At 49.9% G+C, this 14,525-nt stretch overlaps 2 protein-coding genes across 2 annotated transcripts in view; both read right to left on the minus strand.

Annotated features, from left to right (window-relative positions):
- Positions 1 to 945, minus strand: part of LOC119303782 (protein trichome birefringence-like 33) — a 3,139-nt gene extending 2,194 nt beyond the window's left edge. The window contains exons 1-2 of the mRNA XM_037580928.1: positions 700 to 945; positions 396 to 619 (exon numbers count right to left, since the gene is read on the minus strand). Of these exons, the coding sequence (XP_037436825.1) occupies positions 396 to 619; positions 700 to 768 (293 nt within the window). The 5' untranslated portion in view covers positions 769 to 945. The remainder of the gene's footprint in view (positions 1 to 395; positions 620 to 699) is intronic.
- A 6,834-nt stretch (positions 946 to 7,779) lies between these two features.
- LOC119303783 (protein trichome birefringence-like 33) lies at positions 7,780 to 13,614 on the minus strand. The gene is made up of 5 exons (XM_037580929.1): positions 12,816 to 13,614; positions 10,161 to 10,332; positions 9,130 to 9,329; positions 8,654 to 8,812; positions 7,780 to 8,537 (listed from the first exon to the last, which is right to left on the minus strand). The coding sequence occupies exons 1-5, from the start codon at positions 13,286 to 13,288 to the stop codon at positions 8,198 to 8,200; spliced, it is 1,344 nt and encodes a 447-aa protein (XP_037436826.1). The 5' UTR covers positions 13,289 to 13,614; the 3' UTR covers positions 7,780 to 8,197.
- Positions 13,615 to 14,525: the final 911 nt, after the last annotated feature.

Genomic DNA, 14,525 nt, shown 5'->3' on the forward strand with positions numbered 1-14,525 from the left:
AGAGAGAGAGAGAGAGAGAGAGAGGATGGCGCCTCACCTACCCTGCGCTGTAGCGCTGTCCTTCCACGGCGCAAAGGCCCTACCGTGCCTCCGCATTATTGGCTTAGCTAGAGCTGGAGCTCACGAAATTACCACATCGGTCGAGCTGTTCCCGCGTCAATCTATTCTATCCACGACACGAGTAATTTTTGGATTTCTACGTACGCAACAAAGCGGCGCTACTCGTCTCGTCTACTCCTCCGTCCGTATCTTTATGCGCGGTGCCTTGCGTGCGTGACGGGCGTGCACTTTGGATCCCACCGACCGTACCCTACACGCACCGATCTACCGTGCGCGAGCTCATCGTGAGTGGCGGTGAGATGGTAAGGCGAGAACACGCCGGCGGGAGAGCGCACCTGGGGAGCGAGCAGCCGCGGGGCTGCCACCGCCAGTGCTGGTACGACTTGTCGGGGCGGCCGTGCGCCTGGCAGGTCAGCTCGGCCGGGATGTAGGGGCACGCCGCCTCCTCGTACGCCGGCGCCGCCGCCTCGTCGTACACCCACTCGCCCTGCCCGACGTCGCACCCCTCCGGCGCCGCGCCCACCGCGAATGGCAGCAGCTCCGACCCGCCCTCACCCTCCTGCAATGCCACGGCAGCAAACATTAGCCAGGCACGCGCATTTTTACGCTAAGGAAGTCCAGGGTGCCGGCGACGCGTACCTGGCCAGCGACGCCGAGGAACGGCGCGGCGGCGGCCACGAGGGCCAGGACGGCGAGGAGCTTGGCCATGGCGTCCGTCAGTTCGCTGGTTGCTGCTCTGCTGGGTGTGTCGATCGGCTCTGGTAGCTCACGAGGGGCGCGCGCGCATTGGGTGGGTGGGATCTCGGCAAGCTCTAGCTCACTCTGAGTAGCCACCAGACCACCGGGACACTGACGGGATCGGGCTCGCGCTCCAGCAGATATAACGCGGGCGCGAGGGTCCGGCTCCAACAACCGCCGCACGTACTCCTACCACTCCTACCACACCAGACCACTGGTAGTAGTAGGCGCGACGACATTGGGGGGTGCTGGCTAGAGCTAGCTTGTGTCGCACGGCCGCGAACTACTAGCGGCAGCTTTTGAATTTCCTAAACCTAAAGCGAGATCTCACTCCCTTTCCGAGCCACCGACTGAGTGCGGCTCGACGCCCCGATCGGCAGTACTGTAGCGAGCTCGCGCCGGTGCGGTACGGTGGCGGGTGGGCGATGGGTGTGCGTGCGCTCCTTTGCAAGGCACGACTTGCCCGGACTGCCACGGTAGGTGGGTGGGTTGCTCTGATGCTATCTGGTTGGAACTCCGTCCAAGTTCTCGTCAGGGTTGGTGCACGGTGTAAAATTCAGTTTTATTGTTGTTGCGACTACGTTCTTAATTATTATTCCCTCCGTTTCAAATTACTCGTCGCAAAAATGGATATATCCAGAACTAAAATACATCTAGATACATCCATACCTGCGACAAGTAATTCAAAACGGAGGAAGTACGTCCTGCAGGAGCGAACGAACGTGCGCTTTGTAGCAGCAGCTAGCGCGACGGCCCTCCGCGGTACGCTGCCGCCGACGTTCGCTTTTCTCCGGCGGGGGGAACCGGTAAGAACTCCCTGTCGCGAAAGGGAGAACGCCAAGTTCGTGGTGGAAAGGATCGACACGCTCGAGGAATGCTCATGTTACAGCGAGCGTTGCTTCTGCGCAAAGAAGCTCATTTGGGTGGGATTTGTTCGCTCGTTTATACTCCACGCGCACGGTTCATGCTATACCTCCGCAATTTTTGTTAAAAATGAGGCCCATGCTACGTAGGAGTATGTAGGAGTATGATTTATTAGGACTATCTGGTGCACCTAACGGAATTCTATCTGGCGGCAATCATCATTAGCGCCACAAAAGCGACGCACCAAACAAAAAAATGGTGGCCATATCAAACGCTGAGAAGTTCTTTTCGTACCAGAATTGTGTAAGATGGTCTAGTGAAAGCAATGCCATCTAACAATAAAACGGAATTAATTGAAACTCTAGCCGGCAAAGCGTGACATATTTCCCTGTGTGGATTGTAAGCAAAGGCGCAGATAAAGTGTGAGTGAGAAAGGTACGGAGCAGGTGCGGGTAGCCAGGCCAGTGGACTGGGATGTTTGCCATATGGGCTGAGGCCGACGCAGCAAGCAAAGCATCGATCGGGTCCCGCATGAGACCGGTTGGAGAAACGTTCCCATGGTTTCGGCGCTTTATAGTTTTTCCCTGTTCTTTTTTAATGTCTCTGATGGTTTTGGTGCTTTGGTTTGGTGCACCATGATATACACATGAATGATACACGGAATGGTGTTCCTACGTTGGAGTTTGCGGTGACTCGTCTAGGGAGAATACACCTCGTACATTTACTCCCTCCGATCCATAATAAGTGTCAGTAGAAGATAAGATTGACGGGAAGATTGCTATCCGGGAGGGCAAGCATGTCAGCATGGCTGGCATATGTGATCCTCATATCTCAAGCCATATGCCATATATCTTACGCCGCTTCATATACCTGGTAGGAATCAAATGAAAATTCGACAAGCACGGGGTTAAATATCTTTGTGCAGGTGTGACAAGGTCACAAGAGGGAAATGCAAAGTAGACTAGGAGATAACATGTGAGTCGGCGGAGTTAGATGGGTTGTGCATTCTTCATCAAGATAAATTTGCTACTACGATGGGAATTATATGTGTCCTTGATTACATTGGGTTCATGCTTCAGTATCATGGGCTGAACTTGGTGGTCGGTGCAATTAATGTGATAATGAGTGATCCACAACAGCTACAGTGATTATGGTGAAGAAGGGAAATTCTAGGGGTTCCCTGGGATCGTTGGGATCAGATCAAGAGGTATAGACCCTAAAAAACATTTGAGATTTGAACAAAGAACCAAGCACAGCTAGAAAAAACTATGGGAAATGCCAGGGGAGTTTCTAAGGTCAACATGCAACAAGGGCTCACTTTCTAGCACATACAACAATTTGCTACCCTTTGGAAAAGCTTAACCACATTCATCTTATTTTGAAAAAGCAAGACATGGTTAGATGAGAATTTCATGGATGGTGCTTACACGACCTCAACCCACAAGAGCCCTGATGAACCTGATGTTTGGAAACTATGGGTGCCACCGAAATGTACATTCTTCACCTATTGACCATAAAAGAAATAGGAATTGGATGGCGGGCCATCTCTTCGGATATGGTTGGAAAAAACAACATGATTTGCCCTCTTTACAAGCAAAGTTCCACAAAAGGTGACTCATCTCACTTTTAAATGTCATTATACGAAATAAAGCAGCCAGATAAGTTGGTTAGCCAATAATTGAATACCATTATACGAAAGAAGGCAACCAGGTAAATTGGTTAACCAAGTATATTTGTAGAAAACAATGCTTTTGTAAGCATAATTGAATATCCACCCCTATTTTGTTTCCTTATCGAAAGAAGGAAACTGGCTAAGATTAGCCAAAAAAGACTCGAACACGGATTTGTCTAGTATTCAGGACATGTCCAATGGTAAGCGCTTATCCAGGTGCTTAAAAAAGAAAAAATATGTTTAGAAAATTTAAAAGGCCTATAAGCGTTAACTCTTCCAACGCAGCAAGGCGCTAAGTACCAGCGCTTAAGGCCTTGTACAATGAAAGATGCTTAGAAAAATAAACCGAGTTTTTCTAAAGTACCGGTGCCTATTTCTATAGGAGAGACGCTTAGTTAAGCGTCTACCCTGTACAAATAAACACCGGTGCTTAAAAAAAATCTGGTTTATTTCTTTAAGCACCTCCCAAGGCCTAAGCTCATGAACACGATTTCTGCCTCACCTTGTGTGGAGAAAGCACTAAGCGCTCACTGTTATACTTGGCATCGATGCCAGCCCCGATGCTGGGAATCCACGATGCAACCGTCGCTTGGCCGGGAAATTTTTCCTAGCGCCCTGCTTTAGCGCTGGGCATCGGAGATGCCCTCATATGGCATACTCAGTCCGTTCGGGTTTATAAGTCGAATATGCACTTCAAAATTTCCTAAACCATCAATAAAATTACTAATATTAGAGATCGTATGTCATAGTAATCATACCATCCAAAGCTTCTTTCAAATACTTCTTCTATACATAAATATAAGACATTTTAAATATTGTAAAAGCATCATCAATAAAAGACTTAAATACAAAAATAACTAATTTTTACATCATGAAGTCTCAAAAACGCTGCTCCAACACATGATGTAGATGTAAAAAAAATTACATCACGTCCTTCAAGTGATACAACACTTAGAGATGTAAATTTGCATCTCCACTTCCCTGGTGATGTAAAACTGCAGCCATGCGTCAACCGCCCAACCGTCATTCCTTTCCCCCCACCCACCGCCCGACCGCGTCCTCTTTCCCGCCGCAGTTTGGCCGCCGCGCACCCGTCGTCCGCACCCCGCCACCGTCGCGGTGCCGCCAGATCTGGCTGATCCACCGACGCCACTGTTGGTTCCCCCGCCGCCTCCAAATTGGCCGAATCAGCTGTTGCGCCGCCACCGGATTTGAGCTCCCCCGCCGTCGGATTCGAGACGCACACCGGCCGCCATGCTGCAGCCGCCAGACTTGTCCTTCTCGCCCGCACAGTTGCTGCCCCGTCGCCGCCAATCCGCAGCCCGATTCACAGTCACGCAACCGACCATTCGAGCTCCCGCCGCTGCATTCGACCTCCCGGCTCTCATCGCTCAGCCGCCGCCGCTCATCCTGGCTCTCATCGCTCGGCCGCCGGCGCTCCTGCTGACTAGTTTTACTAGTCCGCCGCTGGTTGGGACTTATTTGAAGATGTAAAAAGCACTTTTTCATGATGTAAATTATACAACGCCCACTTTTACACCTCCGGATTTGCATCATCTATTGAAGATGCTCTAAGCCATCTTACATTTATGTACGGAGAGAGTAGGTGTTGTATTTTTTATGGCGTACGTATCGTATACTATTGGTCTCATAAATGCTCAAAGTAATCTCGAAATACATATGAAAACACATAAACTTGGACAAAAGAGAGCATGTGCTTAGTTGTAGGATCTTAGATTTGAAATGGAGTACTACCTTAATCGTCCCTCTTAGGGTCAGCTGACCTGAGCTAGCTTTCCCGTTCCAGCTCGTCGTGGCGTGCAGAAATAGCGACGTTTCAGGTCGTTCACGCGGACAGTGATCGACTTGTAACCATCCTCCCAGTGTGTGCAGGTCAGAGCATTTGGCTATTGGCTTTGGCGTATCGCGACGGATCAGCACAATAATCAATTAACCAGACGGGGCCGCCGGACTCGTACAGCACGGCCGGCGTTACGGCGTCGCCGTCGGCACCCGGCGGGCAGGGCCGTGGTGACCTGCTAAGCGCTTAATCAAGTGTTTTTTTTTCAATGGCTCATTTGACTAACTCGTTTGTTGATCCATCCGTGTATCGGGCGGTGCACCTAATGAGCTGGTGTACGTACGTGGCGCTGCGTACGTGCCGCGATGGACGCACGCGGGTTTGCCACCGGCTGTGCTGGTGCGCGACGGCGACGGCGCCCGGTGGATAGAGCACACCATGGTCCGCCTGGGTTCCACCACCGTCTCACCAACCACCACCGTCCTCCGTCCTCCGCCGCTAGTCTCCGTGCCTTGTCGCTTCCTCGGACCGGCGCCGCGGCATGCCGGCGTCCGTATGCGCTGCCGGTGCATCTTCTGGAGAGACAGGGCCGGAGGCGCACGTACGAGAGTCAGTCCGGAAGAGCATCCGAAGACAGGATCGAACCACGTTTAAATTCCGCGCGCTACGTAGACGTAGTACCGTACGTGCGTGCGTGCATTGCCACCGTGGTGCGCTGGTGCGTGGTGACCGTCGGCCGGCCCCGGCATCGGTTGAAGGGCAGCACGTGCCCCCCGCGCCGCGCCCATCATCCAGAATCCACCCCGGATCCGCCCGCGCCTGCCGTCGGGTCCCGCGATGCAATCGGCCATGATGCTTGATGCCGCCGGGCCGTGCCACGGTGGTGGTGCCCTGCACAGCTCGACGCAAACTGTAGCGCCTATGCGCCACCGCTGCACCTCCCCACAGCCAACCATCCGATCCCAGCGACGACCCTCCCCATCCCCTTCCCGTGCAAGCTTCCGAGGCTCGACCCGATCCTTCCACACAAGCAATGATCCATGATTCACGATTGTGTGATCGTAGCACGCCCTGCTACCTCAATCAGCTTCCCTTTCTTTCCGTGGTCTTGTCTACTAGTCCCTCAGCTCCCAAATATAAGTTTTTCTAGAGATTCCAACAAGCGACTACATACGGAACAAAATAAGTGAATCTACACTCTAAAATATGTCTACATATTTGAAATGTCTAAAAAGATACTCCCTCCGTTCCTAAATATTTGTCTTTCTAGACATTTTAAATGACTACTGTATACGGATGTATGTAGACATATTTTAGAGTGTAGATTCACTCATTTTGCTTCGTGTGTAGTCACTTGTTAAAATGGCTAGAAAGACAAGTATTTAGGAACGGAGGGAGTATATATTTAGAAACAAAGGAAGTACTCTACTGTGCATGCACAGACAAAAGGGCCGCTTTTCCTCAACTGATCAACATATTATACCTGCAGCGACATGTCGTGCCACCCACCTCGCCTCCTTTCTTTTCTGCCGGTGGGTTGGGTTGGATTGGACGCCAAGAGGCCAGATACACACACACACACTCACACCTATGCTTCATTAGCAATCAACCACTTCCTAGATTAGACTAGATTAGGTTAGGGGGCCCGGGCTAGGCGGGCGAATTATTGGGCGGTAATTCGCCGATGATGTGAGTGAAGCCATGATGCGATTGCTGCAGCTGTTACTCGACTGCTAGTACTGTGCTACGGCCTACAGTACGTAGCAGCGTAGCAGGAGTACTGTACTGCTGCCGCCGTGTGTGGCTGTGGGCTGGGGTGCTCAGATCGGCAGCGGGTGGGCCGGTTTGGTGGGATGGTACTACACATCTTGTCCGAAACTGATTGGCTCGGCCTGCCCAAAGTGCGTGTTACCCGACGGAATGGTACGTAGATACATCCATTTCTGCGACGAGTAATTCAAAACGAAAGGAGTATTTTTTTTGTATTTTTTACAAGCTACTTCAGCAGTGTTATGGTAATAGTGCTGTGTGTGTCCTGTGTGTCTGAGAAAAGCTACAAGGTTTGTTGTGCTTCCCAGATGCTGAGTGTGCTACTATCATCTGGCACCCACTCAAGGAAGCAACAAATTTGGCTTAAATATTCCTTGGAGAAAGTATTTCCTTCTGTCGAATGCCCTCAGAGACCGACACATTTTCCCCTCCCTTTTGCGGCAAATCACGGCTGTTTTTTTTTTCTGTAGAGAAGCACTGCTGGTTGTTTGCAGCCAAGTCTGTCACCAGTGTGAGAGACCGGCCCAATGGAGTGATACTTTTTGTTTGTGCTTTTTTTGTACTAGTGGACAGTGGTGGTGCTGCTGCTGCTGAACAGACGGTTATGCTTCCCAAGTGCTGACCATGCTAAATTTGGGTATGAAATCCTATGAAGAGAGGTTCTTTTTTCTTCACAGCCTTCAAAGAGAAAATGGACGCATGAAATCAACCATCTGTTCTAGATCAGGTGATTTCTGTCTCCAAGGGTAGCAACAGACGCGGCAAAATCAAGAGTCATGATGCAGTTAACCGGCGAAAGCTTATTAATAATCATGATCATATGCATCGTTCTGATGCAGAGGCTGGGGCAAACCCCCTTTTCGAAGAAAAAAAGTTAACCGGCAAAAAGCGAAAACTCGATGCAAAAGACTACATAAGCCACAAAAAGCCTCTGCCTTTAGGTGATCACTTTGAGCAATTTGGCATTCATGCTCGATGAAAACATCACGCCACGAGGAAGAGGAATGTGGTACGGTATCGCAATTAGCATTTCCAACGGATGACCACAAACACCTCAGCTTGTGCACCGTGCGTGCGGCGTGTATAATATTCTTCACTCTTCGGAGTGTAGCAACCTGTACGATGTCAGCTACACTAACCCTTCTCCGGCAGATCAGATTCTTCCCAGATGATATACTATACTCCCAGAAACCCGGGTGAGGTGCTCCTGCACTTCTTTCAGTCAAAGGGTTGATCAGCACTTGTGTGCTCAATTCGCGCGTCAATTCTCGAACCCAAGGTTCTTCCTTCGCTCAAGGGAAGAAGAGCTTCGCGTAGAGCAGCTCGTTCCAGGTGTCCTGGAGTCCCGGGAGGCACCAATGCGTGCAGTCGGCGTAGCTCTTAGGGTTGGCGATCTGCTCCGGGGTCAGCGGGTTCCACTGCTTCTTGTATATCTGGGTGTGCGCGTCTTTGCGGTACTCAGAGAGCTGGGTGATGTTGACGACCCCAACGGGGACCTTAGAAGCACTGAACACTTCGCCGATAACCCGCATCAGGCCCTTGCTGGTGCCTGGTCCCCAGTAAGACAAATCTTTGATTGGGGTAGTTTGGTTGTAGCAGTTTCCATCAGACTTGTCGCCCCAATCTTTGCTCCTGATGACAAAAGAACAGAAACATGAGTCAGATTTCAATCAGTCACATGCGATTTAGTAGGATGAGCTGATCAGTTTTTTTTTTCAAGGAAAATTAAAGCAAATATGAGAGCTTACTGAGTATGAGTAGGTGACATAGTGACAAAAAACGCTCTTGAACTTTTGGGGTCCATGTTGTTCTCGACCCATTTCGCCACGGCATTCAGTACCATGCCATAGGCATCCTCTGTTTCCATTTCTTTGATGTCCTTGTTCTTATCTTCGAAGGAATTTTGCCTGCAAGAAACAAAAATTCAGAAGCCTTTTTTTTCGAAATTACTAGATGATTCATCGTAAAATACCCTGCTTGTCACTCTCACTTCAATAATTGATCATTGTCATCATGCAACTGTGATTTTTATCTCATGTTTACTTGATTATATCCCCTACTCTCAAAACATGGTTTTTTTTTCATGTTAATTTTTTCATTCAAAGACAGGATGACTACCACAAAACAACAAGAATATGGCAATCGAAAAGGCACAAAAATATAAAAATGTGATGTACCATTGATGTAAGCAAGAACAACTTGCACTCATGTAGAAATTACTTACAGAATTTTCATCTTTTGTCCAGTCATCCACCAAAGGTAGGTATTGAATACCACAACATCAGCTCCTTTCCAAAACTTGGCGTGCTTTTCAATGGCTGTGCCCCTTACTATTCTATCAGTGACACGGTGAACAACAGCATCGTCGGAATTTGATTCAGCTAGAAAGGGGGCCCAATAGAACTCAATCGTGGCATTGTAGTCCTGGGAAAATGCAACATTAAGCATATTCAGTATGGATGAGATTAGAGAGAAAGGGTAGCCAGCAAGTTACAAATAGAAACACCGTTTTGAGATGAAGATATTCAGATGGAAACATCCATAAACTTGGGGAGTCTGTTGCTTATTGATATATCTAGTAATCTTTGGTGTTTGCAGTAGTTCATTGACCAACAAAAGGTTCAGTGCAGTGCTTATTGAGTTATGTTACTGTGTGAAAAAAATAAGGGAAATCTTTGGTCTGAAAACTGTGAGCGAGTCAACTGTGAGTTTTAAGATCAAGTCATTTGGATGAAATATATAGTTATCTATTGGTGTTCACAGTATTTCATTGGCTGAAAAATAGGTTCAGTGCAGTGCTTATTGAGTTATGGATTGCGCTGTTCATCTACCATGTAAATAGAAACGTGGGAGTTTGTTGCAAGTTCACATATCTAGCAATCTTTTGGTGTTCACAGTATGTTTATTGGCTGAAAAATAGGTTCAGTGCAGTGCTTATTGAGTTATGTATTGCGATGTTCATCTGCCCAGTGAAAAAAAAACTAGGTTCTTGTACTTCTGCTCTGAAAAAAGAAGAATTTTCAAGATCAAGGCATTTAGATGAAAACATTCATGAAGTTGGGATTATGTTGCTTGTAGACATATAATATAGCAATCTTTGGTGTTCACAGTATGTTCATTGACTGACAAAAAAAAATCTTCAGTTCAGTGCTCATTAAGCTATGTATTGCTCACTGTTCATCTGCTATATCAGTGATCACTAAGCTATGTATTGCTCACTGTTCGTCTGCTACGTCAAGAAAGCAAGGGGAATACCTTTGCTCTGAAAACCGTGAGTGAGTCAAATGTTTCCATGGACTTGGAGCTCTCAGGAATGGCCCGATGCAGGAGGCAGACCAACGAGACATACTGTCCGCGGTTGAGAGAATCCCCAACAAAGAGCATGCGCTTGCCCCGCAGCATCTCCAGCATAAGAGTCGCATTGAAGCTGCATTTTCAGGTGTGAGAATGGGGTACATAGCATAAAGATCAATGCTGTATTAAAGCCATAACAACCACCAAAAACCGTAGCTTGATAAAGCAGTTTAAAATTTTCTCGATTGTGGTTCAACTGCAACACTCATGCAACTGGCGCTCTGCCATACAACACTAGTGGATTTAGTTCTGCGAGTGACTGAGATTGTTCTGCAACCATCAGACTCGAACAATATTAACCGAGCAGTACGGACAACAGATTCAGCGTCACGTGTTTTTGAATAAAAGTTTAGCGCCACATTGTGTCGAGTGTGACCGCTAACTGTGTGCGATATATAGCCTACGCCGCTGTCTGTGAACATTGAGAGATGGAGGTTTGCAACAAAAAGAGAAGCCGAAACTCTTGCAGACTGTCCCGTAAATTATGCACCATAAACTATTGTGGTACATAGCATTGAGATCAATATTGAAGCCGTAACAACCACCGAAAACCTTAGCTTGATAAAAACGTGTTCAACATTTTTAGATGGCGGTTCAACCGCAGCACTCATGTAGCTGCACACTGCCATATAATACTACTGGGTTTAATTCTGACAGTGACCGAGAATGTTCCATGACCATCTGCCTCCCTTAACCCCTATTAACCGAGCAGTACGGACAACAACGGGTTCACATTCTCTGAATATAAAACTTGAAGCGCTACACTGTATCAGAGCGTGACCGCTAACGGTGTCCGATATACAGCCTATGCAGCTGGCACTATGCCATACAGTACTACTACCGAGTTTTATTTTGACAGCGCCTGAGATTGTTGTTCCGTAACCATCTGACCCAACCCGTGTTAACCGGGCAGTAGGCCAACGGTGTCCGGTATACAGCCTATGCCACTGTCTAGAAACATGTTGACAGGTCTCTGCAACAAAACATGTTCTGCGCCATAAACTATTGTGGTACGTAGCATAAAGATCAATATAAAGTCATAACAACCACCGAATTCCATGGCCTGATAAAACAGTTTACCATTTTTCAGATTGTGGTTCAACTGGAGCACTCATGCAGCTGGAACTCTGCCAAGCAACAGTGGCGCGTTTAATTTTGACAGTGACTGAGATTGTTGTTCCATAACCATCCGGCCCGACCCGAATTTAACCAGGCAGTACGGACGACGGGTTCGGCGTCGCGTTCTATGAGAATAAAAAGTTGAATGTCGCATTCCTTGGAGCGCGACCGCCAACGGTATCCGGTATACAGCATATGCCACTGTGTAGAAAGTAGAAACGTTTTGACAGGTCTCTAGAAACAAAAGGAGAAGCCACGAAGAAACTCAGATGGGCCTGCCGCGAACCGCGCAGCACCCATCCATCGCCCCTAACGTCGCCGTCGCGAGGATACTCAGCGCCTTCTTAATTCCCAGCCACCGAAGTATCGGAGCCGAGCTGGGGAATGTGGGTCGACTGTGGAAGACGGACAGCAACGGGGCAACCACTAGAACCCATCAGGAGAAAAGCAAAGCTTGATTGAGGAGCCCCTCTAGCATCCAAGTGGAGGGTCCATGGCAACCCGCACAAAAAGAGAGGATGCTTGATGCTTGGTACGGCCGTATTTCCCTCCCGTATATCAATGCCGGCGTCCCGGTCGCCGTGGTCCGCTCGGTCAGAGGAGCCGCCCCGTGCTCCCACGTGACGCCTGCCGCTGCATTTGCTTCTGCTTGGCCGGGGAGCACGCGGCACGAGCGGGGTCAATGGGGGAGCGGCCGGCAGCAAACACAGCTGGATACCGCGTGCCATGATTTTCCATGGCGGATGGACCACGCGCGAGTGGAGGAGTCTTCTGGACGGCCGTGGCGTGGCTTGCCGCCCACCGACACGCTACGACGCTCCGCCGTTACGGTCAGAGACGGAAAAGTCTCGGGTTAGTTAGTTAGTTAAGGAGTCCCCGCTAAAATAACTGCAACTGCATCTGGTTGCGCCGTCCAGTCCAGACCCCGGACTCGGCACGTTTCTAGAGTCGCCGGCGAATGGACCTGTGTCGTGTCGTGTCGTGTCGCGTCGCGTCGCTCGCCGCGCCACCTCCACCTCGGAGTGGCCTACCTCCCCAACCCCGACGATGGGGTGGTTCGCCTACCTCGGAGCCTCGTAGCGCCTGAACCCGCCCGGACGCAAGTAAGCAAAGGCCAAGCGCGTCCGGCCAAACCCTACCGGCCGGATTAGCCTCAAAATCTCGCTGTTCTTCACCGTTGCTAACCCAATAACCGTAAAATCCCAACCTCCCGGTGGACTACGATCGACTCGTTCCTTCCGCCGAGTCGGCGTCAAGGCTTGGATCCATTCTTCTCTTTTTACGCTCGACGATTTGTTATTTTGTAAGTATTGTTTTCTCTGTCATGGGGCGCAAACATCGATCCAAACCCACTATCGCCGTCGAGAGGAGGAAGATGTGATTTTTCTTTGTCCATGGATGGATGATAATGTAATGTAATGCGATTTACTCACGCACCTTGGGAGCGAGCAGCCGCGGGGCTGCCACCGCCAGTGGCGGTAGGCGGTGTCGGGGCGGCCGTGCGCCTTGCAGGTCAGCTGCGGCTGGATGTAGGGGCACTCCTCCTCCTGGTACAGCGGCCGCGCCACCTCGTCGTACACCCACTCGCCGCGGGCCACGTCGCACCCGGCCGCAGCACGCCCGACCGCGAACGGCAGCGACACCGCCGCCGCCGAGCGGGAGCCCGAGACCTTCTTCTCTGCCACCACCGGCCCAGCCTTGCCGCCGCCCATGGGGACGTGGGGACGGGGCCTGGGGCGGTGGCGGGGCGGCGGGTGGTGGAGGAAGGGCTGGTGGAGCGTGGAGGAGAAGTCCTTGAAGTAGAGCACGGAGACGAAGGTGATGAAGGCGAGCGTGAGCGCGTAGGAGGTCAGGAACGGGGTGCGCCGCCCGTGCCCGCCGCCGGCCGCGCCGTGCTGCGGCTTCATCATCCTCCTAGCCCTCGTCTCGTCTCGCCCCCGGCTCGGCTCAGCTCGGTCGATCTTGCTGCTTGCTTGCTAGCTAGATTGCCGCCGCCAGCATCGCGAGATGCAATGGAGATTCGTCGGCGGGGCAGGGCGGGGCGGGGCGACCCGATCTGGCGTGCGCGGCGCTGCTTGGGGAGGAATCTGTGGGGCGGTTGGGATCTGGGGGTGGGGGAGGGTAAAGCGCCGGTGTTCTTGGCTTTGGCTTGGCTTTGTTGAGGGGAGGAGGAGATCGGAGAGGCAGGTCGCTCGCTTTCGGGGTTGGGGCCCTGGCAACTTTGGTGAGAAGTGGAGTAGGATTGAATGCCGGGGGTATAGCTGGGGGTGTGGTGCGTGTCCGAATGGTGGTTTGTGGTTTGTGGGTGGGCTCACCCTTGGGGTGTTTGCTCGAGTAAACATGGGCTGATTATTACAGCAATTAGTAGTAGTGTGTTGCTCTCGTGATTACTCGGTGTACTTACTGCACTGCATGTTCATTTAATATACTGCATGTCTGCATTACTACTACTCCCTCTTGTATTTACTTCGCATATTAGATTTGGTCAAAATCAAGCTTTGTAAACTTTACAAAGTTTGACTTCAGTCAACTTTAATATGCGGAGTAAATAACAACGGGGGAGTATTTATCTTTCTAGAGAGTTCAACAAATGACTACATACGAAGCAAAATGAGTGAATCTACATTTTAAAATATGTCTACATACATCCGTACGTTGTAATCATTTGAAATGTCTAGAAAGACGAATATTTGGAAACGGAGGGAGTACTACTCGAGGTGCATGCCAAAAGGAAATTCCAATTTGGTCAGTTACCTTGGTTAAAAAACTGTACTCTTTCCGTTTCTAAATATAAGTCTTTGTAGAAATTTTACTAGGTGGACTACATATGAAGCAAAATGAATGGATTTAAATTTAAAATGATTCTATATACATCCGAATGCGGTTTATAGTAAAATCTCTATAAAGACTTACGTTTAGGAACGAACGAAGGGAATAGTAAAAACTTGAGCTTCCCTTTCCTTGTGTTCTTCGATCGACCAGCTGCGAACGGCAGCACCAGTTACATTCGAACCGGGAAGACCGGGGGGAGGGGCCATGTGTCCCCCAGGGCGCCAGATCCGGCTTCCACGTGGCCCCACTAACCCCCTGTTCAGGTTCGCCTCATCTCGTCGACGCACGCAGCACTAGTTGTTTTTTTTTTTTTTT

This window comes from Triticum dicoccoides, chromosome 5A, assembly GCF_002162155.2.
Source record: "Triticum dicoccoides isolate Atlit2015 ecotype Zavitan chromosome 5A, WEW_v2.0, whole genome shotgun sequence".
Taxonomy (NCBI): domain Eukaryota; kingdom Viridiplantae; phylum Streptophyta; class Magnoliopsida; order Poales; family Poaceae; genus Triticum; species Triticum dicoccoides.